At 38.8% G+C, this 27,708-nt stretch overlaps 1 protein-coding gene across 1 annotated transcript in view; it reads right to left on the bottom strand.

The window, feature by feature from the left end:
• Nucleotides 1–1,593: 1,593 nt before the first annotated feature.
• Nucleotides 1,594–27,708, bottom strand: part of Xpr1 (xenotropic and polytropic retrovirus receptor 1) — a 199,099-nt gene continuing 172,984 nt past the window's right edge. The window contains exons 12-15 of the mRNA XM_004658737.3: nt 19,107–19,273; nt 14,255–14,394; nt 8,366–8,587; nt 1,594–7,246 (exon numbers count right to left, since the gene is read on the bottom strand). Of these exons, the coding sequence (XP_004658794.1) occupies nt 7,186–7,246; nt 8,366–8,587; nt 14,255–14,394; nt 19,107–19,273 (590 nt within the window). The 3' untranslated portion in view covers nt 1,594–7,185. The remainder of the gene's footprint in view (nt 7,247–8,365; nt 8,588–14,254; nt 14,395–19,106; nt 19,274–27,708) is intronic.

The following is a 27,708-nucleotide window of genomic DNA, read 5'->3' on the forward strand; positions in this document are numbered from 1 at the left end:
AGCTGGTAGTGATGCTGGCCAAGAGTCTACCCTACTGGGGTGCAGGACTACAGTCTCATCTGTCAACCCCAGGCTGGTAATAACTACTGCCTGAGATTGGAGGATGGGTGTGGGGACAGTCCCTTGCTGACACAGTTTGTCCTTGGATGCCCCCATGGCAAGCACAGTACTGAGTTTCAAGTCTATAACCTAGACTTGGTAGGGCATTCACTAAGGAGGGGTCTCCTTTCCATGAGTGGGTTGCTTGGAATTGGGATGGGGCATGGTGAGAAGGACCTCTGTTTCCTTACTGCCTTCAATGTCTTTTCACATAGTTTCACTAAAAAGCATCCCCGTGGTCTTGCATATGATTTTCTTAGGCCTTGTGAAGGGAAGTTGGTGCCTAAGCAGCTGCTCCAGGGGATGCGTCTGCAAGACGGTGACCAGAGGACCTCAGGTGCCACTGTTCTGCCCTACACCTTGCAGTTTTCAAAGGATGGATAGGAAACCAGAAGAGGCTTTAACATCTGCTTAGGAGGGCTTGAAGATTCATCTCTAACATGACATACAAAATTCAATGTGTCCTGGGGTGTTTGTTCCTAGAAGAGTCTGGCTTGTCAGTATTTTCATAAAATTAGCCTATCAGTAATTTGAATATCATCTTGTCTACATAAAATTCATGAGGGCTGGGAATGTAGCTCAGTTGGTAGAGTGCTTGCCTAGCATGCAGAAAGTTCAAACCCCAGCATCACATAAAACTGGACATGATAGTACACAACTGTAATCCCATCCCTGGGGTGAGAGAGGCATAGGAATCAGAAGCTCATGGCCATCTGGGCTACAATAGAGAATTCGAAGCCAGCCTGGGCTACATGCCTTCTGTCTCACCCCCACAAAATACTAATGAAACTAATTTTAATTAAAACTAAATAATGATGAACACAACTCAATCAATAGTAAATTAACCTTTAAAAATATAAAAAGTCCACAACTCCCTTACAGAAAAAGTGAGAAATCAGAAAAAGAAGTGAATCATAAAGTCTAAGATTGACTAGTAGTCTCATAAAACTTTGAAATAGATTAAATAATATAGATCAGTTGGCAGGGTGCCTGACTAGCATGCATGAGGCCCAGGGTTTGATCCCCAGCACTACATAAAATGAAGCATGGCAGCCAGTGTCCAGCTCTCCAATGTGCACTTACAATGTTTCACCTACTAGTTGACATTCTTTGTGTAGAGGGGGAAAAAAAAAGACTTGCTACATCAATCCCAAGTAGAAAGACCATTTAAGACTTGTTTCCTGTAGGTAGAGTCTCACTCAGTAGCGCAGGCTGGCCTGGAACTCACTGTGTGGCTCAGATTTGCCTCAAATTCACAGTAGTTCTCCTGCCTCCACCTTCTTAGTCTGGTATTAGAAACATAAGCCATTGTGCCTAGCTCATTTATTCTTTTCAGTAAATAATTGTGTTTTTCAAATTCACCACTGTAGTCTGTTTGTGCTAGACTCACACATAAATTAGTACTAAGGAGAACCACGTTCAGGAATCCCAGAAGCCTGGAGAGAAAGACACCATGACACCAATCATTCACCAGTGACAAAGGAGGCAGCAAACTGTTGAAAAACAGAGAGCTTGTAATAATGAAAAAAGGACAGAATTTTGTAACCAATCACTTGTTTTCTTTTAAAAACACATAACCACATTAACTTTTTGCTTTTTACAACCACCTAGAAACTATAGAACAGTACCACATTGTGCATTTAACCTACGAATCCAGAAGGGAACTCCACATGGCTTAAGAATTCTACCCATAGAAGAAGGAAAGGAGATAGCTAGTAGCATTGTCACAGGTACAACATGGGTCCAAGCAAGCATCGATTCTTTGACATCACCTTTTCCATTTACCAGAGTGGAGAAGGAAAGAAAGCAAGGGAGAAAAAAGAGAGAGAATCACCCACAGAGGACTAATCACTTTGACAACTATAAGTCAGGGCTTCATAGAGAAGTATCATTTGATTGACAGTGTGGAGAGGGGTGTGTGTGAAGGAAACACAAGTAGAGGGAGAGGGCTTGAAAAGAAAAATAATGTCTCACCCTACTCCCCTCCTAAATACTCTTCGTCGATCCAAGCTTCAGCGCTAATCCAGGAAACAGCACGATATTAATCTTCACACTGTAATAAAGCTTAGTTTTGTTCTTTTTGCAACCAAAATATGAGTGGCTCACAATTTTACCTTAACAGTTCAAAAGAATAACAACATCACAAACAATTACTCTTTAGGGATTTTCACAATCTTTCTCCCTATCCACACACCATGCTGTGTTGCTATGGACAATTGGGGAAGTGCAGGCAGGGACTTCAGAGATAACCATCAAAAGGCAGTGAAGTGAACCGGGATCCTTGCTCTTTCTTAGAAGTCCACATTCTTCTAGAAGTTCCATGGTCTGTCCTCTTACTTGTGGTGGTGCAGATGAAAAGACTATGGTGGGAGTGCAGTTGAAAGGTATACAAGATGAGACTGTAGGAGCAGACACACTGATTCCAAGGCAAACAAGAAGCTATTTGATTGTCCTCCTGATGTAGATGGCCCCATACAAAAAGAAGGTGGCATTATTTGAATAATAAAGTAGACCAAAGGTTTGCTGTAAGGAAATGTGTATGCTTCAGTTGGAAGTTAGTATGCTGTGCCTCCTTGTCAGGGAAACTCTCATCTCTACCATCACTTCCGGGGGGTTGTTTCTAAGTGGCAACTATCAGGTCTGTCAACTATCTAAGAAAGCCATCACGAGTCAGTCCGGTCAGCCGGCTGACCTGTGCTGTTCAACTCAATCTCTCCAAGCCTAATGAGACGCTTTTACTCTCCAGGTTTGGTGAGGAGGTGTGGTAATGCTGTGGAGTTGATTTGTAACACTGAAGAGGTCAAATTCTCACTGAAATCCACTGAACTCCATCCCACATCACTATGTATTCTAATGTTGTAGAAACTTAAAATATGATAAAGTTCAGAGCTTTCAAGATTTACTACCAAGGCTGGTATGTGAAATGGAGAAATGTATGTATACATAACTTAGAAATCCTAAATTTCTCTTTGCCATTTAGCAGGTGACAAATAACCCTCCCCAAAACATTGAGACCAATCAGAAAAAAGATGAACCTTTTACAAAAGGTCAACTATAACCTCTATTGTTTAATCAGTGGTGACACTGACTTAGTAGATTTGGGAAAAACATGATTTTTGTAGTTGCAAGAACCATAAATTTAACATAATCATTTTTTAGCCTAAGAAACTATGTCGATTTTTGTCTGAAAGCTTGACAAATTTTATTAAACTGTTAAAAGAACAAAAATATGAAATAGTGTAATCACTTCAGAGAATCAAAGGGTTTTGAATGACATAGATAGCAAAGTGAGAAATGTTTGTAGTTATTGATTAGAGAATTGAATTTTGGAATGCAAAGTAATGGGGAAAAAAAGGCAGCACTTTATTAGTGCCATGATGACCCCTGGGAAAGGGACGGGAAGGCCTCACCTGCATGTCCCCAAGCTCACTCATCTGCTTCAGCTCCTGCAGCTGAGGTCTCCTCTCTGCTATCTTCAAAATTATTTTATTGTTCAACTAAATGTCTTAATCTGTTGCCTGAATGACTTAGCACCATTCTTACACCTTGTTTTAGCTCACCTGTTTAGAAATGAGGCCCAATGGTTGAAAGACACCATATATTAACAAGGTAAAATAGCACAAATCTCACATTGAGAATATTCAAGTCATGGGTCCTTGGGGCTTGGGCCTCACTCTCCTTCTCTAAAGGATCATACATGTTTCTGCTGAGCTACTAGCACGTTCACACTCCTCCTCCTGAATCTGAAATCAAGCAGTTTGCTAAGTAGTCTACTGAGGTACTAAGAAAAGCTGCAAATTTACAACTTGTTTCTAATCTTACAGTGACCACAGAACCCAACCAATGATCACTTAACCTTTGATCCTGTTATTCTCTCTGTATGACAGGAAGTCACTCCTATCCACTGTTATGGTGTAGGCAGCTTAAAGTATAGGCCATCTGTGCACAGCAAATACTCTAACAACTCTATGTATACCAATGCTTTCCATACTATTATAGGATAAAAAATGAGGGCTCTTCATTCTTTTGGGGAATTTATTAACTGATATTAAAAACTGCGGTTCTCAAATAAAAATAAAACTGGAGTTTCTAAAGCTAAAATCAAATGAAGTTTTATTTTTGGCTAGACTCTAAAAATGTTATTTATTTCTAAGAGCTCTATTGAGCATTTTCAGTGTGTAGAATTCTCTAATAAAATTTTAGGTAGGACATTTTATTCAAAATGACTGGGGCACATAACACTAAGGAGAGAAAAATGCACACTGCCTTAATTTGTATTTTGTTTCCCAAATTCTTTGGATTAAAAAAAAATCTCTTTTTAGTGCTGAAAGAAAAGAAAAACTTTACTGTTTAAATACATATTTGGGCTTCTGTCATGGTAAGCTGACAATATTTAACTCTTATTTTTGAGCAGTCATGCCCATAGAACAAACACAACTGAAAAGGAATACATTCTATCAGTGCATTATCTATTTATATATATATATATATATAGCTAATACTGATTGGGGCCTAGAATCCCATAGGTGGAGACAGACTACACTGGCCACATGATATATGGAAGTGACATCACTGGAGGCTGGCTGTACGATGTGGTGTCATCACGTAGATTTCCTAGCAGGATGAAGCTGACAATTTAAGTAGCTCTAGGTACACAGTACTACCAGGTTTATTTGTGTAAGACATGGCTGGTCACTGGACTTCTCCATATACTCAGTCATAACTATTGCTATCACTTGACAGGCCAGTGAACTTCCCCCACAGTTTGCAAAGTACAAAAGACAGAACAGCTAGGGAAAAATTCCTAAAGTAGAAATAATTCATCCTTTAATTTGCCAAGGCTCACTAGATTGTTACCACTGATTACTATAAGTGACAGAATTTATTTAAGTTTTTTTTTTTTAAGAAAATATTTTCTCTTTAGTTTTGGGACCAGGGACTTGAGGGACATGCCTGGCAAAATACAAAAAGGAACAGAAGCTACAACACTGAATGCCCATTCAGAATAATAATAATTAAAAAAAATTGATTCAGAAAGGGAAAACTGGAAACTTGTCAAAATAAAGATGAAAGAAGCTCCTTTTGGTAGAATTTTGGTAGTGACAGTAACTTTAATGAGCAAAGGTTGTGATATACTAGAAAAGATCCAGTGACAAGAGGGTAAATTAAGAGGAGAATCATATTTTTATGACAAAGTAAGTGTTAACAGCTGCCTTTTTAGCTGCTCTTTTGTCTAAAATTGAGCTAAAATGACAGAAGTGAATTTACTTTTCATGAATCTGATGGTACTGACTCTGCAGCTTCCATCAAAATTTCTTGGGGGGGGGGACTGAACAACTTTAACTCTTTTTTCTTGGTATTTACATTAATTTTGTTAGTGCTGGACACTAAACCCAGAGTCATGAGAATGCTAGGCAAACACTACTTCCACTGAGCACACCCTCGCCCTGAAATGCTTGAGTGAATGTCAGCCATATTCATAAAAGTTAAATGCTGTATGTATGGTTTTTAGGCTTGTCTAGAGAACTTAGAAGAAAAGGAATGAGACAAAGAAGTGAAATGGACATTGTCTATATACCGTAACAGCCTGGGACTTCTAAGAAAAATATTTTTGATGTATGACCAGACTTAAAGGCCTCAACCCCCACCAATTTAAAATCAGGTGTCTATTATGAGAGAGCACAAGAGACAGTGTTCATTTTCTAATACTGGTTTAGAAATGGCTGCCAAGGTCTTTGGGGCAATGTAATATGGAGGGGAAAGGATTTGTTCTACATGCCCCAAAATATGGTTCCTCATATTGGACTTTTTTTTTTTTTGAGGTAGGGTTTCACTCTCACCCAGGCTGACCTGGAATTCACCATGTAGTCTGTAGTCTCAGGGTGGCCTCAAACTCAAGGCAATCCTCCTACCTCTGCCTCCTGAGTGCTGGGATTAAAGGCATGCACCACCACGCCCGGCTTACAATGGTCTTTTAATTTGATCAAATTCTGGCTAAAAAGGAAAAACTACTAGTCTAAGTGTGAAGTATCTCTAAAATAGCTCTTTCAATTCAGAGTTAGTTAGGATTATACTACAATTTCCCGACATGTTGAAGCATAAGGCAGAGCTTTAGCTGTGAATGGAGTATGGAGAAATAAACTCCACATCTGTCCCTAAAAATGAGAAAAAGAAATATTAAACCCTCATATGTGAACTTCAATTGGTGGTTCAGGGTATGTGGGTTATGTTGTATTTTGAGAGAGATGCTGAGGTCTCTAAAGCAGCAGCAATTTCAAATTTAGCAATAAAACTTTGGCATAAAATTAAAAGAAAGAGGAGGAAAGGTCAAACTGAAATAAGTTGCCTCCTAAAACAGGTACATGGGACTGACCCTCAGAAATGCCATACAACATTGGTTTCTCCTATCTTCTTTCACTGTTACCACCTTCATTATATAGGAGTAATATTCTTTGATGGTTAAATTTCATAAATAATGAGAAAACTATATGTAACAAATACATCGTATCTCCCACCCACCCGGAAACCCTCCCCAAAATAAGAAAAGTTACATCAAATTAAAAAGCAGCTTCATGAATGAAGGTACTGCTCTAAGTTGCACTTTTCCTGCAAGTGCTGCCAGTGCCTTTGCGCTGGGCATGAAGGAAAAAAATTCTCCACATAAGCTGACAAAAAATTTAAAAAACAATGTCCGGTTTCAACCAGTCAAAACCGGGCCAAGCGGAAGCTGAGTCATATACCGTCCCATCAGAGGTCCTTTCAGCGCTTGCTTTTCATTCTGATAGGTGTCTGTGTCTTTGTGATTGTAAACAATCCTTTAGATATTATGTTTTTGTTCTTTAAAATATCCTCTGATTGGCAAAATGAAGTATTTGTTTTAAAAATAGAAAATTAAGATTAAACCAGAAGAAAAGAAAAGAAACACAGTGAGCTTGTTTGGAGTCCATAGGATCCGATCTGGAAGAGCTCGGAAATGTGTTATGTGTTTTCTCCTGTTTTCAGCTGGAAAAGGTACTGGAGGTTGCGTTGGTCGAGGAAAGAATCGCAGAGTAGGAAACCAAGGATGTTAATCTAGACTTCAGGGAATCAAGTGTTAGCTTCATCATCCGTGTCTTCTATAAGTACCTTAGTGTCACGAGCCTTGGATCTATAGCAGTCACAGGAAACAAACACATAGCTGATTAATAAAACACACACACTCTCCCAGGACTAGGCACATTTCCAATGTTAGCACCATCATTGTAAACAAGCACTACCTACTACAGAAGACAAACTTGTTCTGGAACATCACATTCAGTGTTAGGTGTCAGGAGAAGGGAGAAAGGCAAAGCAGTGGGTCATATTTGGACAGAGACAGCAGTAATACAGGATAAGAAGATCCGGGTTTCAGTGCTGATGACCCAACAATAAGATCAGGAGCCTTATGTGGTTATAAGCTTCATTATCACTACAGACTCAGCACAAAATGATCAGTAATTCAGTATGCTACAAAGGAGATTCCCACCGCATAGTCCCTTCTCTCTTCACAGCATATAACCTGATCCACCCTAAACATTTTCCTCTGGTTTCAATCAGGTTTCCTAGTGTTTTTCCACTAAATACCTGAAGTTGAACATATTCTAGTGCCAGAACTTGCTTGTTTCTTAAACACTTGTGTTTAGACTGCCCTCTGCTGGTCACTAGTGCATCCAGCATTTTCTACAGGCTCTGTGGTTCATAAAAGCACTATAGTTGGTTCTGATGTACTGACTTCTCATTCATTCCTGCCATTTTTATTTATTCTTGTCACTCTGGTTTAAGAGCTAGTTCCTTGCTCTATGCTTTTCTATTCCCCAACTTTTCATAAAACTTCCAGATCTCTATTGAACTCTTCCTGTGAAGAAACTAGGTAAGTTCTATGTGATGTCAACATCAATCCCAACTTACAGAACAGGAATATGATATACAGAAATTAAGAAATTTGGCCAAGGTTACATAGATGACAGGAATTCTGAAGTTTGTAACTTGAAGGGTATTTTTGTATACAAAACACACTTAGTAAACTTTCCTGTGTAGCTATGCATTCCCAATTAGCAGGAAATGTATTAATGACATCCACTTTATGTATTCACTAAGACATTTTAGAAGCTGGATCATATGAAGCTTATTACTACTGTTTGTAGAGGAAAAATGGTCAATTGGTAATTTCATTTGGCTCAATCCAATAGCTACTTAGCTTAAATGTCACCCAACAGAAAAGACCACAGGAAGGAGAAGCTATACATACTGAGAAGCAACACGAGGCCGGCGCAAGGATATGCTATGGTTGTACTTCCATGACCGATTCTTCTGGCGGTTTCGTACCCCATCTTCCTGGTCCATCATCTGTTCTAGGAGTGTCTGGTCATCTGCATTTAGGGGAGCCACAGAGATGTCCCGCACAGCACGGAATTCACCACAGTTATTTAGATGTTCATTCTCCAGCCGGAAGAAGTTCCACACAAATCGCCTTAGCAAAATGAGATAAATACACTTAAATTCGAATATACTATTACTACCTGTAAACCTCCCAGAACATCAAGTTTACACTCATGGAAACAAGCAATTAGGGGCTAGAATATTCAATAAAAGAAAGATGGTATAGGGAAGGGGACAGGAAACAAGAGTAGACTCTTGAAATACACTCTTTCCCTTTGCCCAGCATGTAGTTACTAAATGCTTACTATGAGGGGGAAGAGGTATTGAATACCATACACAAAGTCTCTGCTCTTCTTCTAGGGGTAAAAACAGCTAAGTAAACTATCTGTTGAAAAGTGCTCTGAAGCCTTTATTGCTGAAGACTACACATGCTTGGGCTGAAAGGTCACAAAGAAATCAGCTGGAGTTGAGCTGAAAACCTCCTCTATGTAAACCAGCTGACAGAAAGCTGGAAAAAATTATGCTGCATGCAGCTCCATGGGAGAGAGTGAATTAATCAGTGGAGATAAACAACAGTGGACCCTGCAAGTCTTAAATTTGGCCAGTCAGGCCAAATGAGTCAATGGGTGCAATAGTGGCATGTCTGTTATGGGGGAAACCGACCACTCTATAATTGGACTAGAGGCCCACTCCATGTGAGGGAATGCATGCCAGATACTGAAAACCTATGACAGGGGAAGTCATGAACTCTAGGGATGTAATGTCTGCTGGTGTCTGCCTAAATGTGCATATTATACTCACCAAACTGCCTGGTAAGCACTTCTTGTAATGTTCATTAATGCTACTCTCACTTTTGGTTAGAGAAGCTTCTCTTTTCAGATGGCAGAGATGCTGGGATGACTCAGAAGGCACCATAGTGCTGAGAAGAAGTGACAGAGGAGTGCTCAACACTGAAACAATTCTATTACACCTTCCAAGGCTCAGGGTCCATTGTAGAAGAGGTGGTAGAAAGAATGTAAGAGCCAAAAGAAGGGTAGGACTCTTTACAACATGCTCTTCCAGACACAAAATTGCCTGAATATTCATGACCTCACAATGGCTGACACTACCTACACAAGACCATTATAATTAAGGAGGAAAAGATGATGGCATCAAAGATAAAAGAGAGACTGATTGAGAGGGGAAGGAGATATGATAGAGAGTGGAGTTGTGAAGAGGAAAGTGGCTCAGTGGTTAAAATGCTTGCTGTGCAAGCTAAGGACCTAAGTTCAGATCCTCAACACCCATGTAAACGCCAGGCATAATTGTACATGCCTGTAATCCTAGCACTGGAGAGGCAGGGACAAAGATCCCAGGACCTGGTGACTAGTTTAGTAAAAGACTATCTAAAAATAATAATACTAATAAGGTAGTGAGCAACTGAGGAAGGCACTTGATATTGATCTCTCGCCTCCACAAGCACATGCACTTGTGTACACATACTTACCCAAATACATAACCTCCCCAACCCAAATATAAAGCAGTAAAAAGAAAGACTTATGCTGTCATAAGACTACAGTTAAGGAAAGCCAGTCATGTACCAAAATTCTGAATACAAGAAAGTAAGTGATATAAAAGTCCAGGAGAAAAGCCTAAGAAGACAATGTTTCTGGCATACTGAAACAGCAGTCTGTGGGGCCAGAGGACACAGTAGGTTAAAATGGCAGGAAATGAAGATGGGGAGGTAGAAGGGCCCATTCACAGAGGACCTTATAAACCATGGTAAGGAACTTACATTTAAGAGTGACGCAACATGCTGAGTTCTGAGAAGAAAGAAGTGATTTGTTCTAAAAGAACCATTCTGCTGACTGAATAGCTAAAGGCCAATTAGCAGGCTGATGCAGTAGTTCAAAAAAGATGGTGACTTTGCTAACAGGGTTACAACAGAGGTGACAGGAAGCACAAAATTCGAATCCATATAGGAGGCTGAAGCTGATAAACTTACTGACAGGGGATGGGAATGATCTTCAGGTTTCTGGTTTGAGTGAAGGGGAACATCACTGACTAAGACTGGAAGTGCAATCTTGTTCCTGATGGGCTAGAACTAGCTATCATTAGATATCCATGTGCAGAATCCAGTAAGTAGGCAGACAGGATAAGCCTGCAGTTCAGGGTAGAGGTTGGGGTTGGAGATGGCCTAAGTGCAACATTCCTACTCATGGGCTATAGGAATAAAATAACTAGAAGAGAGAAAAGGGTAGAGGATTAAACCCTGGACAGCCCAACACTTACAGGTAGACAAGAGCAGGAAAAGAGCTGAGGAGAAAAGCTGTGAGACAGAAGGATGTAGATCCTGATAAAGCCCAGTGAAGATAAAGTAAGATAAGTATAGAGAACTGACTAGTAGCAGACTGGATTCAAATCATGGCTACAACACTTACCAGCTGTAAAAATGTTGGATGAGTTATTTAGCCTATGCTTTTATGTCACCAATAAAATGGGGCAATAATGGAGTCTACCTTCTAACGTTGAAGGGCTCAGGACAGTGCCAGATAGAACGTGTACTACAGAGTGTTCAATAATCATTATTATAGCTTATGAACAAAATGGCATAGTAGTTTGAATATGGGGAATAATGAAGTACAAAGAGAATGGAGAATAATGAGAGTGAAGACAGCAAGTGTAGCCACATCTTCCGTTTTTCTTTTTTTTGGAGAGTCAAAAGGGGGCAAACAGAAAGGCAAAGCAGATTTAAAGATTTTCTAGTTTTGTTGTGAATGGATGATCTGACAACTGATTCTAACTGTGTGTGTGTGTGCACACGCACGCACATGTGGCATGGCATACACATGGAGGTCAGAGGACAACCTCAGGTGTTAGTTCTCACTTGCACCTTGTCTGAGGCAGGGTTCCTCATTGTTCACAGCTGTGCTCACTAGGCTTGCTGGCATACAAGCTTCCATGAGGTTCTACAGCCTCTACCCCCCCATCTCTTTATAGGCACACTGGGATTACAGATCCTGCTATAGCATGCAGCTTTCTATGTGAGTTCTGAGGATTCAAACTCAGGCACTTATACTTGCATGGTGTGGTAGTTTGAATGTGATAGCGTAAATGTATAGCCCCATAAATGTAGGGGTTTTATTAAAATTAAACTTGTAGCTTGGGTCTCCAGATGTCTGGCTGGAGGAAGTGTCACTGGGGGGCAGATCCTAGAGCCCAGCCCAAAGGTAGAGAGAGCAGTGTGAGCTCTGGCAGTTGCTGGTGGTGCTGGCTGTTGGTGATTTCTCTCTGCAAGGATCTATGAAAGGGAGCCAGTTTCTTCTACCATTGATGAAACATCCCCCAGATCTATAACCCTGCAACAAACCCCTTCCTCCATAAACTGTGTCTGATTGTAAGTCTATCCTAGCAGCATGGAGCTGTCTACAATGGCAAGCACATTATCCACTAAGCCATCTCCCCTGCCTGCAAATGAAAAAGGTTATCAATTATCAAGAATAAAAAAGTAATTAAACTTTTTCACAAAGTCTCTCTGTCCCTCCCTTCCTCCTCTGCCTACATTTATGAAGTGGCATGCATGAAAGAAAAAGAAGCGGGTAGGGAGGTGGTGATTACCATGGTACAGGTCCTAGACTAGATACTTGGAGAAGTGGACAGCTGACAAATGGTGTGGAGAGAGCGACAGCAGCAGCACGTGCTGTTTCCAGAGTCATTCTTTACTTCAGAGGCTTCGCTTCATGTCTCTACTTCTATCACACAAGTTAGGCGGTGCTGGCTCACCCTGCCTCATACAAACACTACACATCTATCTGAAGATACCTATATATCATCTTATTTATTGAAGATATTCTCACTGAGTAAAGTATTCTAAGTGGATCTTCTTTATTATTCCCCAGCACACTTAGGCAATCATTTTATTGAGTTCTGACAAAGACATGTGCCACTGTGTTCAATAATTTCTTTGTGATTTATAAAATCATTTTTATTTTGAGAAAGAAAGAGGCAGACAGAGAGATAGAGATAGAGAGAGAGAATGGGTATGCCAGGACCTTCAGCCTGCTGTGAATAAACTCCATACATGTGTGCCCCCTTGTGCACATGTGTGACATTGCACATTCGTGTCACTGTGCATCTGGCTATATGGGATCTGGAGATTAGAACATGAGTTCTTAGGCTTCACAGGCAAATGCCTTAGCTGCTAAATCATCTTTCTAGTCCTCTTTGTGATTGTTTTTTATTTTGGTTTTGCAAGGTAGGGTGTCAATCTAGGTCAGGCTGACTTGGAACTTACTTTGTATTCTCAGGGTGGCCTCGAACTCAGGGCAATCCTCCTACCTCTGCCTCCCAAGTGCTGGGATTAAAGGCATGCACCACCATGCCTGGCTTCTCTTTGTGATTTTTAAAAATATATTTTGTTTAATTTTATTTATTTATTTGATAGTGACAGAGAGAGAAAGAGGCAGACAGGGAGAGAAGAGAGAGAATGGGCACACCAGGGCCTCCAGCCACTGCAAACAAACTCCAGATACGTGCGCCCCCTTGTGCATCTGGCTAACGTGGGTCCTGGGGAATTGAGCCTCGAACCAGGGTTCTTAGGCTTCACAGGCAAGTGCTTAACCGCTAAGCCATCTCTCCAGCCCATCTTTGTGATTTTTTTTTTTTTTTTTTTTGGTTTTTCGAGGTAGGGTCTCACTCTGGCCCAGGCTGACCTGGAATTCACTATGGAGTCTCAGGGTGGCCTCGAACTCACGGCAATCCTCCTACCTCTGCCTCCCGAGTGCTGGGATTAAAGGTGTGCACCACCACGCCCGGCGGCTATCTTTGTGATTTTTAACCCACTGCAATTTGTTGAAGCTTCTTTTATGGCCCAATATATGGTTAATTTTGATGTGCTCTATCTGCATTTGAAAGAATGTATGTATTATAGTTTATGGATACAATATTTTATATATATGTAAATTAGGTCAAATTGGTTAACTACTGATTTATTACTAAAGGAAATATGTTAAAACCTTCTACTGAAAGTATTAAATCTGCTTTTTAGCAATGTCAACATTTGCTTTACACATTTTCAAGGTATGTCACTAGGTGTGACAAATCTGAATCAAATCAGTAACCACTATTGCATCTCAACATCTGCAAGCTTTTCTGTGGCAGAAGTGTACTGTTCACTGTGGGGAATTTGCTGTCACTTAGATTTTGTACCATTTTGTCAGGTAGCTGATACTTTTAGGAAGACCTAGAAAACACTTTTACCCCCAAGGTCAGGTCTCACTCTAGCCCAGGCTGACGTGGCACTCACTCTGTAGTCCCAGGCTGGTCTCGAACTCATGGTAATCCTCCTACCTCTGCCCCTCAGTGTTGGGATTAAAGGTGTGTACCAACATGTCTGGCATCTAAAAACCATTTTATTCAGCATTTTTATGGCTTCCAGTGAGATGGCTGAACTCTGAATACTCAGACCACCAAACTGAAAAAGTCATTTTCATAAACTTTTAATCTCGTTATGATCTTTGTACTTCCTAATTTCCATATAATTTCTCCCAACTGAGCTCAATTCTTAAAAAAAAAAAAAAACTTGCAAGTTACCATCAACAGTTGTTTTAACTTCATAAAAAACAATCTAAGTCACTTAAGTATAATTTTCTACCTCTGAAACAGATGAGAAGTTTGAGAAAAGTTGGAAGTTTTAACTTTCCAAACATAATAAATTCTAACTTTTAGGCATCTTCTAGTTGAAAAGAAACCTTTATAAAACTGTCAATGGTTTGCTTACCGGAAAACCTCAAGGGGAGCAAGGACAGTAGAAATGATGTCCCCAACATGAGGCAAGGAAGTGGTAGAGGTAACTGAGATCTGGATGGTCCAAGCAAAGCGCAGTATCACATCTTCGATGATGGCACAGTAGTAGTAGGCCTAAGGAAGACAAGCAGAAAGGGTTCTCCGTGTCATCACAAGCTGCTAAGATTCACATATGTGCCCCCCTCCAACAGATTCAAAAGGAAAAAGGTTTTATGTATTTCCTCAATTTAAGTTTTTTCATAAATGTTATAGTATTCATAATACGTTTTCCTAAGTTTCCTTTTTTTTTTAAAGTTTTTTTTTGTTTATTTTTATTTATTTATTTGAGAGTGACAGACAGAGAAAGAGGCAGAGAGAGAGAGAGAGAGAGAATGGGCGTGCCGGGGCCTCCAGCCACTGCAGACGAACTCCAGATGCATGCGCCCCCTTGTGCATCTGGCTAACGTGGGTCCTGGGGAATCAAGCCTCGAACCAGGGTCCTTAGGCCTCACAGGCAAGCGCTTAACTGCTAAACCATCTCTCCAGCCCCTAAGTTTCCTTTAATAAATATATTTCCTTTCCATATTGTATAATAACATTATTTTAGGCCCTCAAAATATAAGCTAAAAAAAGAACCTTAAAAAAACCAGAAGTAGGATGATCACCTTGATTTCAAGGCCACCCTGAGGATACATAGTGAATTCCAGGTCAGACTGGGCCAGAGTGAAACCCTTCCTCATAAAAACAAAACTGGCTGGGAATGGTGGTGCACACCTTTAATCACGGTACTTGGGAAGCAGAGATAGGAGTATCACCACGAGTTTGAGGCCACCTTGAGACCAAGACTACATGGTAAATTCCAGGCCAGCCTGAGCTAGAGCGATACCCTACCTTGAAAAACCAAAAAAAGGGCTGGAGAGATGGCTTAGCGGTTAAGCGCTTGCCTGTGAAGCCTAAGGACCCCGGTTCAAGGCTCAGTTCCCCAGGTCCCACGTTAGCCAGATGCACAAGGGGGTGCACGCGTCTGGAGTTCGTTTGCAGAGGCTGGAAGCCCTGGCGCGCCCATTCTCTCTCTCTCCCTTTATCTGTCTTTCTCTCTGTGTCTGTCGCTCTCAAATAAATAAAAAAAACTAAAAATAAAAAAAAGAGAGAGAGAAGAAAAGAAAAAACAGGGCTACAGGGCTGGAGAGATGGCTTAGTGGTTGAGGCATTTGCCTGCAAAGCCAAAGGTCCCAGCTCGACTTTCCAGGATCCATGTAAACCAGATGCACAAGGAGGCACACATTTGGAGTTCATTTGCAGTGGCTGGAGGCCCTGGCATGTCCATTCTCTCTCTCTCTCTCTCTCTCTCTCTCTCTCTCTCTCTCTCAAGTAAATAAATAAAGTAAAATATAAACCAAAACAACAACAACAAAAAACTTCATTTATTGGGCTGGAGAGATGGCTTAGTGGTTAAGCGCTTGCCTGTGAAGCCTAAGGACCCCGGTTCAAGGCTCGGTTCCCCAGGTCCCACGTTAGCCAGATGCACAAGGGGGCGCACGCGTCTGGAGTTCGTTTGCAGAGGCTGGAAGCCCTGGCGCGCCCATTCTCTCTCTCTCCCCCTCTATCTGTCTTTCTCTCTGTGTCTGTCGCTCTCAAATAAATAAATAAAAAATGAACAAAAAAATTAAAAAAATAATAAAAAAACTTCATTTATTTATTAGAGAGAAAGATAAGAGATATATGGGGGGGGGGCATGAATGGTTGAGCCAAGTCCTCTTGCTACTGCAAATAAACTCCAGAAATACGTACCACTTTGTGCATCTGGCTGTACATGGGTACTGAGGAACTGAACCCAGATTGTCAGGCTTTGTAAGCAAGTGCGTTTTTAAACCACTAAGCCATCTCTCTAGCCCTAAATGATCAACTGAGATTACAACTAGGAGAAGCATGATATGCCCATGACTAAGCAGCTAATATTAAAGAACATTAACAGATTAACTCTACTATTTGTATCTGAATCTTCAAATTTCCTTACACTGTATATGAAGAAAGTTTTCCTTTTTTAAAAGTATTATTTTATTTTTATTTATTTGAGAGAGAAAGAAAGAGGCAGAGAGAGAGATTGAGAATGGGCATGCCAGGGCCTCTAGCCATTGTAAACAAATTCCAGGTGCATGGCCACCTTGCACATATTGGTCCTGGGGAACTGAACCTGGGTCCTTTGGCTTTGCAAGCAAGTATCTTAACTGCTAAGCCATCTCTACAGCCTTGCTTTGCATACACACACACACACACACATCAATAGGTAATATTAAGCTTGAATTTCACAAATTGATTGAACATAAAAAATGTTCACTTTTATGTAAGGAAGACAATGCTCAATAACTCAGTTCAGCTACCCAAAATTCTGAAAGCACATGAACTGCCAGCAGATCCAAATATTCATGGATCATTCACTATGAATTAAATTGTCTCTTTAGCATGTGTCCAAGACTGAAATATTTCTGGAACTAGAATTGTTATATATGAAGCCATATTTTATTTTAACAAATATTAGTCATTTTTAGAAGACTATTAACAACAACAAAATCAACAATCTCTTTGTACTACCCTAGAGACATTTGAAAACTTTGCAATTATGTCTATATACCCTCCATATTTAAAAAGTATTTTATTTTTCTTTATTTGAGAGAGAGAAATAGGCAGAGGAAGAGAGAGAGAGAGAAAGAGAAAGAGAATGGGTGTGCCAGGGCCTCCAGCTACTGCTAACAAACACCAGATGCATGCGCCCCTTGTGCATCTGGCTTACATGGGTACAGGGGCATCAAACCTGGATCCTTTGGCTTTGCAGGCAAGCACCTTAACCACTAAGTCATCTAATGTATATGCATTGGCCATATACCTTAGAGCTTCCCTTCAAGATTACTGCTATACTGAAGGTTTGAAATGTCAGTGAATATCTTCCTTTTTTCCCTCACTTGTTCATCTAAAGTTACATAATAATCATTCTTTATGCTTACCCTTCTATCATTGTCCTACTGTTATCACACTTGAAAACTGTCTTTTCTACTCAACAACTGAATATTATACAATCATATAGTTTTCAAAATACAATTGAGGCACTGGTAGCATTCTGTTAATAGTATAAAAATTATGGGGCTGGAGAGGTGGCTTAGCAGTTAAGGCACCTGCCTGCAAAGCCAAATGACCCATGTTTAATTCCCCAGGACCCATGTAAGCCAGATGTACAAGGTGGAACATGTGTCTGGAGTTCATTTGCAGTGACTGGAGGCTCTGGCATGCCCATTCTCTCTTTCTGTGTCTCCTTCTTTCTCAAATAAATAAAAATTAAAAAAATTATGGACCAAATTTGATTCCCAGCTCATTTTAAAATTTCTTTCACAGTCTAATGCCTCTACTACAGCATCTGTGTAAAGAATTTTTCCTTTCTTTCTTTTTTTTTATTTTTTATTAACATTTTCCATGATTATAAAATATATCCCATGGTAATTCCCTCCCTCCCCACCCCCACACTTTCCCATTTGAAATTCCATTCTCCATCATATTACCTCCCCATTACAATCATTGTAATTACATATATACAATATCAACTTATCTTTTTTGGATTTTTGAGCTGGAACTCACTATGTAATCTCAAGGTGCCCTCGAACTCACAGTGCTCCTCCAACCTCTGCCTCCTGAGTGCTGGGATTAAAAGGTGTGTGCCACCATCCTGATTTTTAAAAAAATTTTTAAATTCAGCTTCCTTTTATTCATATGCAAATAAAATAATTCCTACAGAATCTATATTTTTCTAATTGAATTAGCACTGGATTTTAACTAAAGGGAAAAACCTCATGGATCCAAGCGGAATTCAGCACTCCTTTTCCTTTGGATGCTCATATGACAGCTCCTTCAATCACATTTGTATGTACTCAGTCATATACATTAAGTTTACCACATACCAGGAAGTAGGCTGGGCAGTAAGGAATACATACAGATATCTACACAGGCCACTATAACAATATATGTAGCAAGCTGGGCATAGCACATGCCTTTAATTCCAGCACTGGGGAGGCAGAGGTAGAAGGATTGCTGTGAGTTCAAGACCAGCCTGGGCTACAGCAAGGTCCTACCTTGACAAAACAAACAAATAAAACAAAAAAAAAGCAATACAGGTAATGACTGCAATAATATAATTGCAACAATGGAAGATCATAAAGGCTTAGATCAAACATGATGGTGCATTTCTTTAATCCTAGCACTCAGGAGGCAGAGGTAGAAGGATTGCTGTGAGTTCCAGGCCAGCCTGAGACTACATAGTGAATTCCAAGTTGTCTGGGCTAGAGCAAGACTCTACTACAAAAAACCAAAAGTAAAAAGGTTTAGATCATATTAGTAGATAGGCTTAAAAAAAAAAAAAAGACTTCTTAGAATAAGTCACTCTTCTGGTTATTACACTGCACTGCAATTTATCTCTTTAGGATACAGTATATGATCTCTTACTTATACTTCCCAGAATGTCCATCAGAAAACATATGGTACAGTTTTGCTGACTGGATTAGTAGTTTGAGTGATTCTTTTTCTGATTATAGTAGGTTGTTATAATTAGGGTCTAGATCTGTATTACAATAAGACTTAACTAAAGATACACCTAAGTTTTTTTTTTTTTTTCTTTAAAACACAAACAAACTGAGCATGGTGGCACACGCCTTTAATCCCAGCACTTGGGAGGCAGAGGTAGGAGGATCACAGTGAGTTCAAGGCCAGCCTGAGACTACATAGTAAATTCCAGGTCAGCCTGAGCTAGACTGAGACCCTACCTCGAAAAACAAAACAAAAAAACACAAACACTTTACACATACTTTTTGAGGGTATACAATTTCTTCCCGAAGGAAAGTGTTTTCTCCTGCATTCTTGTCAAAGAGACCCCAGTCCATCTTTAGGTCCCAAATGAGGGTGTAACAGGAGCTGATGACACTGAAGACAATCCACAAGTAAAAGAACACCATTGTATCAGAGTGCGCTCGTTCTGAAGAGAGAGACAGAGAAGGAAATGATAAAATTGCTAGATTTAACTAAAAGTTATCATAAATAAAACTAATTAAAAATTAGATTCTTTGTAGGGTTCCATAAATTCTTTAGTCTTTGTCTAACAAAAATTAAAAGATTCCCATGAAGGACAAAGTCATCATAAAGCTTACAGAATATACAATATTTTACATTGAATATATAAAAATCCAAGACATTTCAATCGATGCATGAGTATTCTAAGTGTAATTTCAATTTTGGCCGCAAAGTGGCAGCCTAAGGTAAAGATGAAAAAAAATACAGAAACTAACAAAGAATGGGCTGCATATGTTTCATGAAATCCTTCTTGTTGCTTGTTTGCTTAAATTTGACGATATTTCCTTCACATACTTTGTGATTGTCAGTATTTGCTGTGCAAACAGTTCCAGATAAAATGGCAAAAGCCAAGAAACTGATGAGGAATTTATCTTTAAGGGCATATATGAAAGCAAGTTTCTTTCAAGTCACAAAGCAAAGCAATATATTTTTGCTTTTCTTAGACAGCGTTTAGTGATACAAAGGCTTAATTTGACTTGTGCTGGGAACACTACTTTTGACTTATTCTGAGAACACTACAAAGTATATTACATCAGAATAAAAAATAATTTGCACATGTAGTAGTAGTAGTACAACTTAATCTTTTTTGGTCTTAAGTGTCTCATATGGTCTCTGAAATTTTTCCTTTCTAAGTTACAGAGTCACAATAATGTTTTAAATGTTCTCTAGATGGAAGAAATGGATACAGTTGCTAATTTGGTTCTAAATTATCAGGGAAAAATGGTGTACAAGATCAAACAGAAAAAGGTTTAGATTGTGATCAGTATCACATACATCCTGAAAGAAAAGGTTGAATCATTCACTACCCACAATTTGTCCTACTAAATGAATGTTTATTAAGCTCTTTAAAGCTATTAACATTTGAAATACAATATAACTCAAAGGTGTAAGAAGTCTGCAATATGAGTGACATAAACATTTATTACTAATGCTAAATCTGAACTGAAAATGAAATATAAACAAAGTACAATGAGAACATCAAGGAGAATGGGAGTTCCCAAAGTAAAAAACAAGAGGAAGTAGCATTTGAGTTATTTCTAGAAAAAGAAATAAACAGTATTGCAAAAACCAGGCAGATGAGGTGAGGTTATTCAACGCTGAAGGAAGATAATGAAAAGGCGTGGAGTAGGAAAGTATAAGGTATTTGAAAAGTAACAAGTAATCTACATCTATGCTAGGTGACAAAGAATGTAGGAGAATATGTATCATTTGAAATGAGGTTGGAAAAGACATTTTGGGGATAATTATAAAATGCCCTCTTAGGCCGTAGATCAGATGTGTATTTAAAAAAATAATGGGTTGGCAGTTTACTGGTATCAGAATCACTTAGGGGATAGGAATATAGTTCAGTGGTAGAATGCTTGCCTGGCATGCATGAAGCTCAAAGTTCAATTTCTAGCACAAGGAAAAAATGCTAAGTTGGCTTAAAAAAAATATAACTCAGAGCTCTAGTATTGTACTAAAGTTAATCTGTATCAGCTAATGAAGGCCTAGTTTTCAGAAACTTTGAAAGCTAACACAATCATTATTAAATATTACATCATAATAATGTATAATCAGCTACATTAAAGTAACAAATTCTCAAAATTCATAATTTTCTATTATACTATTTTTTATTTTCTATCCCTTTGAGGTTATATTAATCCCATTATATTATGGAAATACTATATTATACTAGGCTACTATGCATATTTTCCCAATTCTACATTTAATTTATCTTAGTAGCCTAAAACTGGATGGGATAGAAATATTTATACCATGGAAAATAAGCACTACAAATCAGTTCTTCCTATCTCCAATACCATCCAAGAGCTGGTTTATTAAATAAACATACCAACATATCATTATTAGCTTCTTTTAGAAAGTCAGTGGGAAGGAAAGGCAACTGGTATTTAAAACACAAAATCCAAAACAAAACAAATAACAACAAAAAAAGGTCCAGGGCTGGAGAAATGGCTCAGTGGTTAAGTGAGCTTCCTACACAAGCATGATGCCTGAGGGGCCTAAACTCACTGGAGTTTGAATTTCCAGATCCCACATAAACAGCTGAATGTGGCCACATATACCAGTAACCCTAGTCCCACACAGGGGAGCAGAGAACAAAGACTCCCCCAAGCTCTCTAAAAAACAGCAAGCTCCATGATGTTAGGAAACTCAAAATGAGAATGGGCAGAAGAGTGATAGAGCAGGATACCCAGTGTTCTGCTCTGGCCACCGTAGGCAAGAGCATGGGGTTCTGCAAGAGCATATATGCATGCATATACCATACACCCCCCCACACACAAACCAAACAACAACAAAACCAAGACGGTTTACAAGTGATTCTGACAAATAACCCAGTTTGTATGTAAGCATATTTTCAGGTTAAAATCATATTCACAAAACTTTTCTTCATCAAAAGCATATTAGATAGCTGAAGAGATGGCTTAGTGGTTAAAGGTGCTCACTTCACACCCAGTACTCATGTAAAGCCAGATGTACAAAAGTAAGACATGCATCTGGAGTTCATTTGCAGTGGTAACAGGCCCTGGGGAGCCCATATACACTCTTTTTCTCTCTTCCCTCAAAAATAAATACTCTTGGGCTGGAGAGATGGCTTAGCGGTTAAGCGCTTGCCTGTGAAGCCTAAGGACCCCGGTTCGAGGCTCGGTTCCCCAGGTCCCACGTTAGCCAGATGCACAAGGGGGCGCACGCGTCTGGAGTTCGTTTGCAGAGGCTGGAAGCCCTGGTGCGCCCATTCTCTCTCTCTCCCTCTATCTGTCTTTCTCTCTGTGTCTGTCTCTCTCAAATAAATAAATAAATAATTAATTAAAAAAAATAAATACTCTACAATATGTATTTTTAAGGCATATTGGAGCAGGGCATGATGGCACATGCCTTTAGTCCCAGCACTCCAGAGGCTGAGGTAGGATCACAGTAAATTAAAGGCTAGCCTGGGCTAGAGTGAGACCCTACTTCAATAATAATAATAATAATAATAATAATAATATAGTAATAAGATTAAAAATAAACAAAACAGCATATTGGGCCAAATATTTATATATTACATATATGCATTACTAATTTTAATGTCTAGCAAATATTTATTATATTGGTGTACTTTGACAGGTTCTGCAGATACAGAGACTGACTAATATGCTTTTTATTTATTTTATGTTTTTACTAGTTAAAATTTTTGCTGTATGGACAAATGATGTGTTGGTCCCATTCCCCTGGTATAATCCTATTTTATCCACTCTCCCCTGCCTCATTGCACTGAGGGCCCTCCCCAATGGGGTCACTGGTCTTCCCCATGGGGTCATGGGTTATAAATCCGCCAACACATTAAAGGAGATGCTCAGAATTCACCTAGAAAGCTTTGAAAAGAATAAAGCAAAGCTTATCAAATTCACTCCTCACATCTCCAAAAAGATGAATACAAAGAGTGAAAAACCAGCAACTCAGCGGTAAATTACATTAGCAATAACTGTTGAAAATACTTATTTTCTGTTTGCCACAGCACACATATGGAGGTCAGAGGATAACCTTGCCACAACTGCAAGTTCTGGAATGCCTCTGGCTTTCTGTGGGCACTGGGCAACTGAACACAGATCAGCAAGCTTTGCAAGCAAGTTCCCCAGTCCCACATTAACAACTTTAAAAACTGAATGCTTATGATGTGTCATGCACTTTACATATAGTACTTTAACTTTTCCCACAATAGGCTGTTAGCTAGTTTGCTAGTAAATGTAAAGACTTGTGAAGGGCATACTAGATACATTCAGTAGGAAGTAACAAAACTAGTACTTCTCCAGTAGTACAATAGTATTTGGGTTTATTACTAAAGGATGAGGCTCTTTCCTTCTTTACTAATTACTGAAGGAACAGTTTAATGTAAATAATAATCATAAGAGGATATTGTAAACATGGTTAAAAAAGAATTAATAATGAAACTAAAAACAATGGGTTTTCTAGTATTCCCAGATTTTAAGCCTTATCTTGAAGTGTAATTCTTAAGATGGTACAATGTTTCCCTCCTTTCTAAGCCTATATTAGTCTATAAAATTTCTATGAAACATACATGAAGACTTACTAACTTTTAAATGAACAAATATTCTCATAGAATATTTCAGAGTAAGTGGTACGGTATCTTATGGACTTCAATGATTAATACACATCTGCTATGTGTGCTACATTTTTGTTTCATTTAAATACTACTCTCATTTGACTTTCCCCATTACCCAAATAAAGAATTCTTCCTGAAATCATCTGCTTTCATTGATATTCAGAGATACACTGGACAGATATTTTCACTTTAGGCAAGCAATTACATCTTATTCTCTTTTGGCTAACTCTGATAGCCCACTTTAGTAATATCAGACTACAGAAAATCAAGTCATGGCTATTTCACTCTAAGCTTCTATCACATTAAAAGCATAATTCACATTAAACATATGTGTGGTAATGACATCTACTGAATTCAAAACAAAATAAATTTCTTAATGTTAGCAAAAATAAAAGGAGAGAAACCAGAAAAATGACACATAGAGCCTCCTTTACCATGCTTCTTTTGGAAAGGATATCAAAAACATGACAAATGTATACATGTGAAGGAAGAAAGTGAGCAGGTTCCTTTACACAAAAACATTCTTACAGTGGTAATTGTTTACAATTTAAAATGAATAAAATATTTATTTAAATAATTGCAGGGCAGAGGTCCAGAGGCGAGAGGAAGGTTTATGGCACTAAAATGATATAATGGAGAAGAACAACTTCAAAATAGAATGGAACACCTCTTCCAAAACATGTCGTCTACCATAAACTAACAAATATGTAGATTACAAATAGTCCCATTATTATTCAGAAAATAAAATTTGTAACTTAAGACTCCCAACAAGTTAAGCACTATAGTACATGCCTCTGATCCCTGAGCAATGCTAACAAGGTCAAAGCCAGCATTGATTACATGTAGAAAGAATTGTTTTAACTATGTCCCCCAAGAAAGGAGGCCCTGGAGTAAGCATATTCTCTTTTTCTGCTCATAAATAAATAAATATTTAAAAATTCTACCTGTGATCAAGTGGAATTTATTTCATTGATATAAAACTAATTCAATGTTTTAACTTTTTTGCCTTTTTTTTTTTTTGGTTTTTCAAGGTAGGGTCTCACTCTGGCCCAGGCTGACCTGGAATTCACTATGTAGTCTCAGGGTGGCCTCAAACTCACCGCGATCCTCCTACCTCAACCTCCCGAGTGCTGGGATTAAAGGCGTGTGTCACCACACCCGGCTTGAAAAAAATTTTTTGAAATTGGCCTCAAACTCATGGTGATCTTCCTACCTCAGTTTCCCGAGTGCTGGAATTATATGCGTGAACCATCATGGCTGGCCTCAATGTTTGAATATTAATCAATGTAATATATACCATTTTAACATGCTAAATAAGAAACATATAATTATATCAATTGATGCACAAAATCACTTGATAAATTCAACATCCATTTATAGTATAGGACACTCAAGAAGATCAATAGGAGAGAACTTTCAGATCTTAATATTATACTTAAAATAGATCAAATGCTTTTCCTAGTTCAGGAACAGAGCAAGAATATCTACCTTTACCACTCCAATCAACATAGTTCTTAAGTTCTTCGTCAGCTCAATATGAAATATGAAATATAAAATAGGAAACACACAAGGCATACGTATCAAAAGGGAGGACACAACATTTTTTTGTAGAGACATGACATGATTATATAGAAATCATAAAACATAAAAAATGCCAAACATGCAAGTTCAACTAGGTCTCAGAATGTTAATTTGTATCTCTATGAACATATTGCTAGCTGTAAAATGGAAGGATCTTTGTAAATAGAAATATTCTCTATCTCCACTATTTAATTTTCCCAAATGTGATACTGTATAAGTTTGGTAAGATATGACCACTGGAGAAAAATGGGTAAAAAAAATTATTATATATAAGGCTGGGGAGATCACTCAGTTGGTAAAGTGTTTGCCTCACAAGCATAAGGACTTGAATTTGAGTCCCAATACCCATATAAAGTGTTTAGCATGGCAGCCCACACCTGTAACCCCAGTGTTGGGGGCAGAGATTGGTGGGACCCCTGTGACTAGTCTAGCCTAATGATGAGCCCCAGGACAATGAAAGACCTTTTCTCAAAGGAGGTGGACAATGTACCTAAGGATTAACACCTGAGGTTGACTGATTGCCTCTACATACACGTGCACCCAAGATACTCACGTATACCCACATATGAACATACAAATACACAGGTGTGCACACAATACACAATAAAAATCCTACATAAATATACACTTAAAATATGAGTATATACTTAAAACTGAAATGTAAAGCTATAATTATCTCACAAAAATGTAAAGTACTTTTAAAACCTTCAAAAACCCAAAACATAGCCAGGCATGGTGGCGCATGCCTTTAATCCCAGCATTCAGGAGGCAGAGGTAGGAGGATTGCCACGAGTTCACGGCCACCCTGAGATGACAGAGTTAATTCCAGGTCAGCCTGGACCAGACTGAGACCCTACCTCGAAAAACCAACCAAACAAACAAACAAAAAAACCCAAAACATGGCATTACATTCAATTCCGACAAAAACCAAAACCAGAAATAGTTATTTAAATATATATATGTGATATTATAGAGAAAACCACAAAATACTGTTGAAAAAAATCAACAAATAGAAATTAATGTACAGTGGTAATACGTTCATGGACTGAAGATTCAATACAATGAAGATATTAGTTCTCTTTAAATATTTTATTTATTTATTTGACAGAGAAAGAGGGAGAAAGAATGAGAGAAGCACCAGGGCTTCTAGCCACTGCAAACGAACTCTAGACCCCTTGTGCATCTGGCTAATGTGGGCTCTGGGGAATCGAACCTGGGTCATTTGGCCTTGCAGGTAAATGCCTTAACCGCTAAGCCATCCCTCCACCCTATTAGTTCTCTTTAAACTGATAACCAGGTTCAACATAATTCTCAAAGGCAAAGGAATTAAAACAGTTAAAACAATCTATATAAACAATGGTAAGGTAGGAGGAACAAGTCTTCAATTTTAAGACTTACTACACAGTTATAGTAATCAAGATTGTGTGGTAGTAGCAGAAGCAGAAAACCATCGACTGATCACAACAGAGAACCTAGAAACAGACCAACAAAAATATGCCTAATGAATTTCTGACAAAGCTGCACAGGTAATTCAATACAACAAGGATGGCCCTTTTCAACAAAAAGTGCTACTAATACTGAATAACAACAGGCAAAAAATACTCTGGCCTGTTTGACACTGCAGACACAAAATTTAGGTCAAAAGGGACTATGGACTTACCGGCAAAACATAAAAATATGACAGTAATAAATAAAAACCTAAGGCTGAGCTACGAACTTCAAGATTGAGGGCAAAGGGTAGTCTTGAAACTAACAGCGTGATCCATACCAGAAACACTGACAGATGAAGCCATAAACTCTGGAACCTGTCCTGTGAAAGATGAGGAATGAAAACAAGCTGCAGATGGGGAATATTTTGCAAATACCCTCTGATGACTTCCATCCAAAATATATAAAGAATTAAACAAATTCAACAGTAATAACAAATTCATTCCAAAAAGGCAAAAGTTAAGAACTAGTACCTCATCGGAAAAAAAAGTACAGATTGCTCAGCAGTTAAAGGCACTTGCCTGTAAAGCATGGCAGCCTGGGTTCAGTTCCCAGTACCCATGCAAAGCCAGATGTACAAAGTGGTGCACCCATATGGAATTTGTTTGCAGTGACAGGGGGCCCTGATGTGCCTACTTTCTCCTTCTCTCTCTCAAATAAATAAAATATTTAAAAAATATACAGATTCCAACTGAAATAAGGTCTACCGTACTTGCAAATAGTGCCGTAAGAAAAACAGAAATGGAAAGACTGCAAGGACCTCAGATCTAGGTTAACCCCTTTTTCATTTTTAAAAAATGAAATAACTGTATTTTCCCATTTATTCTAAGTGGACAAAGAAAGTGAATATATCCAACAACTATCAAATCACCTATAAATTGTTGAGATCTAATAGTATGGTAAAATTTACATTGTAAGGTTTCTTAATATTGAGATTTCTTATTACTTGAGACAGACAGTGATAGAGAGAGAGAGAGAATAGGCACACCAGGGCCTCTAGCCACTGCAAACGAACTCAAACTCCATACACATACCCACCATGTACATCTGGCTTACATGGGACCTGGAGAATCAAATCTGGGTCCTTAGGTTTTGCAGGCATATGTCTTAAGTGCTAAGCCATCTCTCCAGCCCAGCTTCTTAATATTGAATGGTCTTTGCATTTC

The sequence above is a fragment of the Jaculus jaculus genome, chromosome 1, assembly GCF_020740685.1.
Source record: "Jaculus jaculus isolate mJacJac1 chromosome 1, mJacJac1.mat.Y.cur, whole genome shotgun sequence".
In the NCBI taxonomy this organism is placed as follows: domain Eukaryota; kingdom Metazoa; phylum Chordata; class Mammalia; order Rodentia; family Dipodidae; genus Jaculus; species Jaculus jaculus.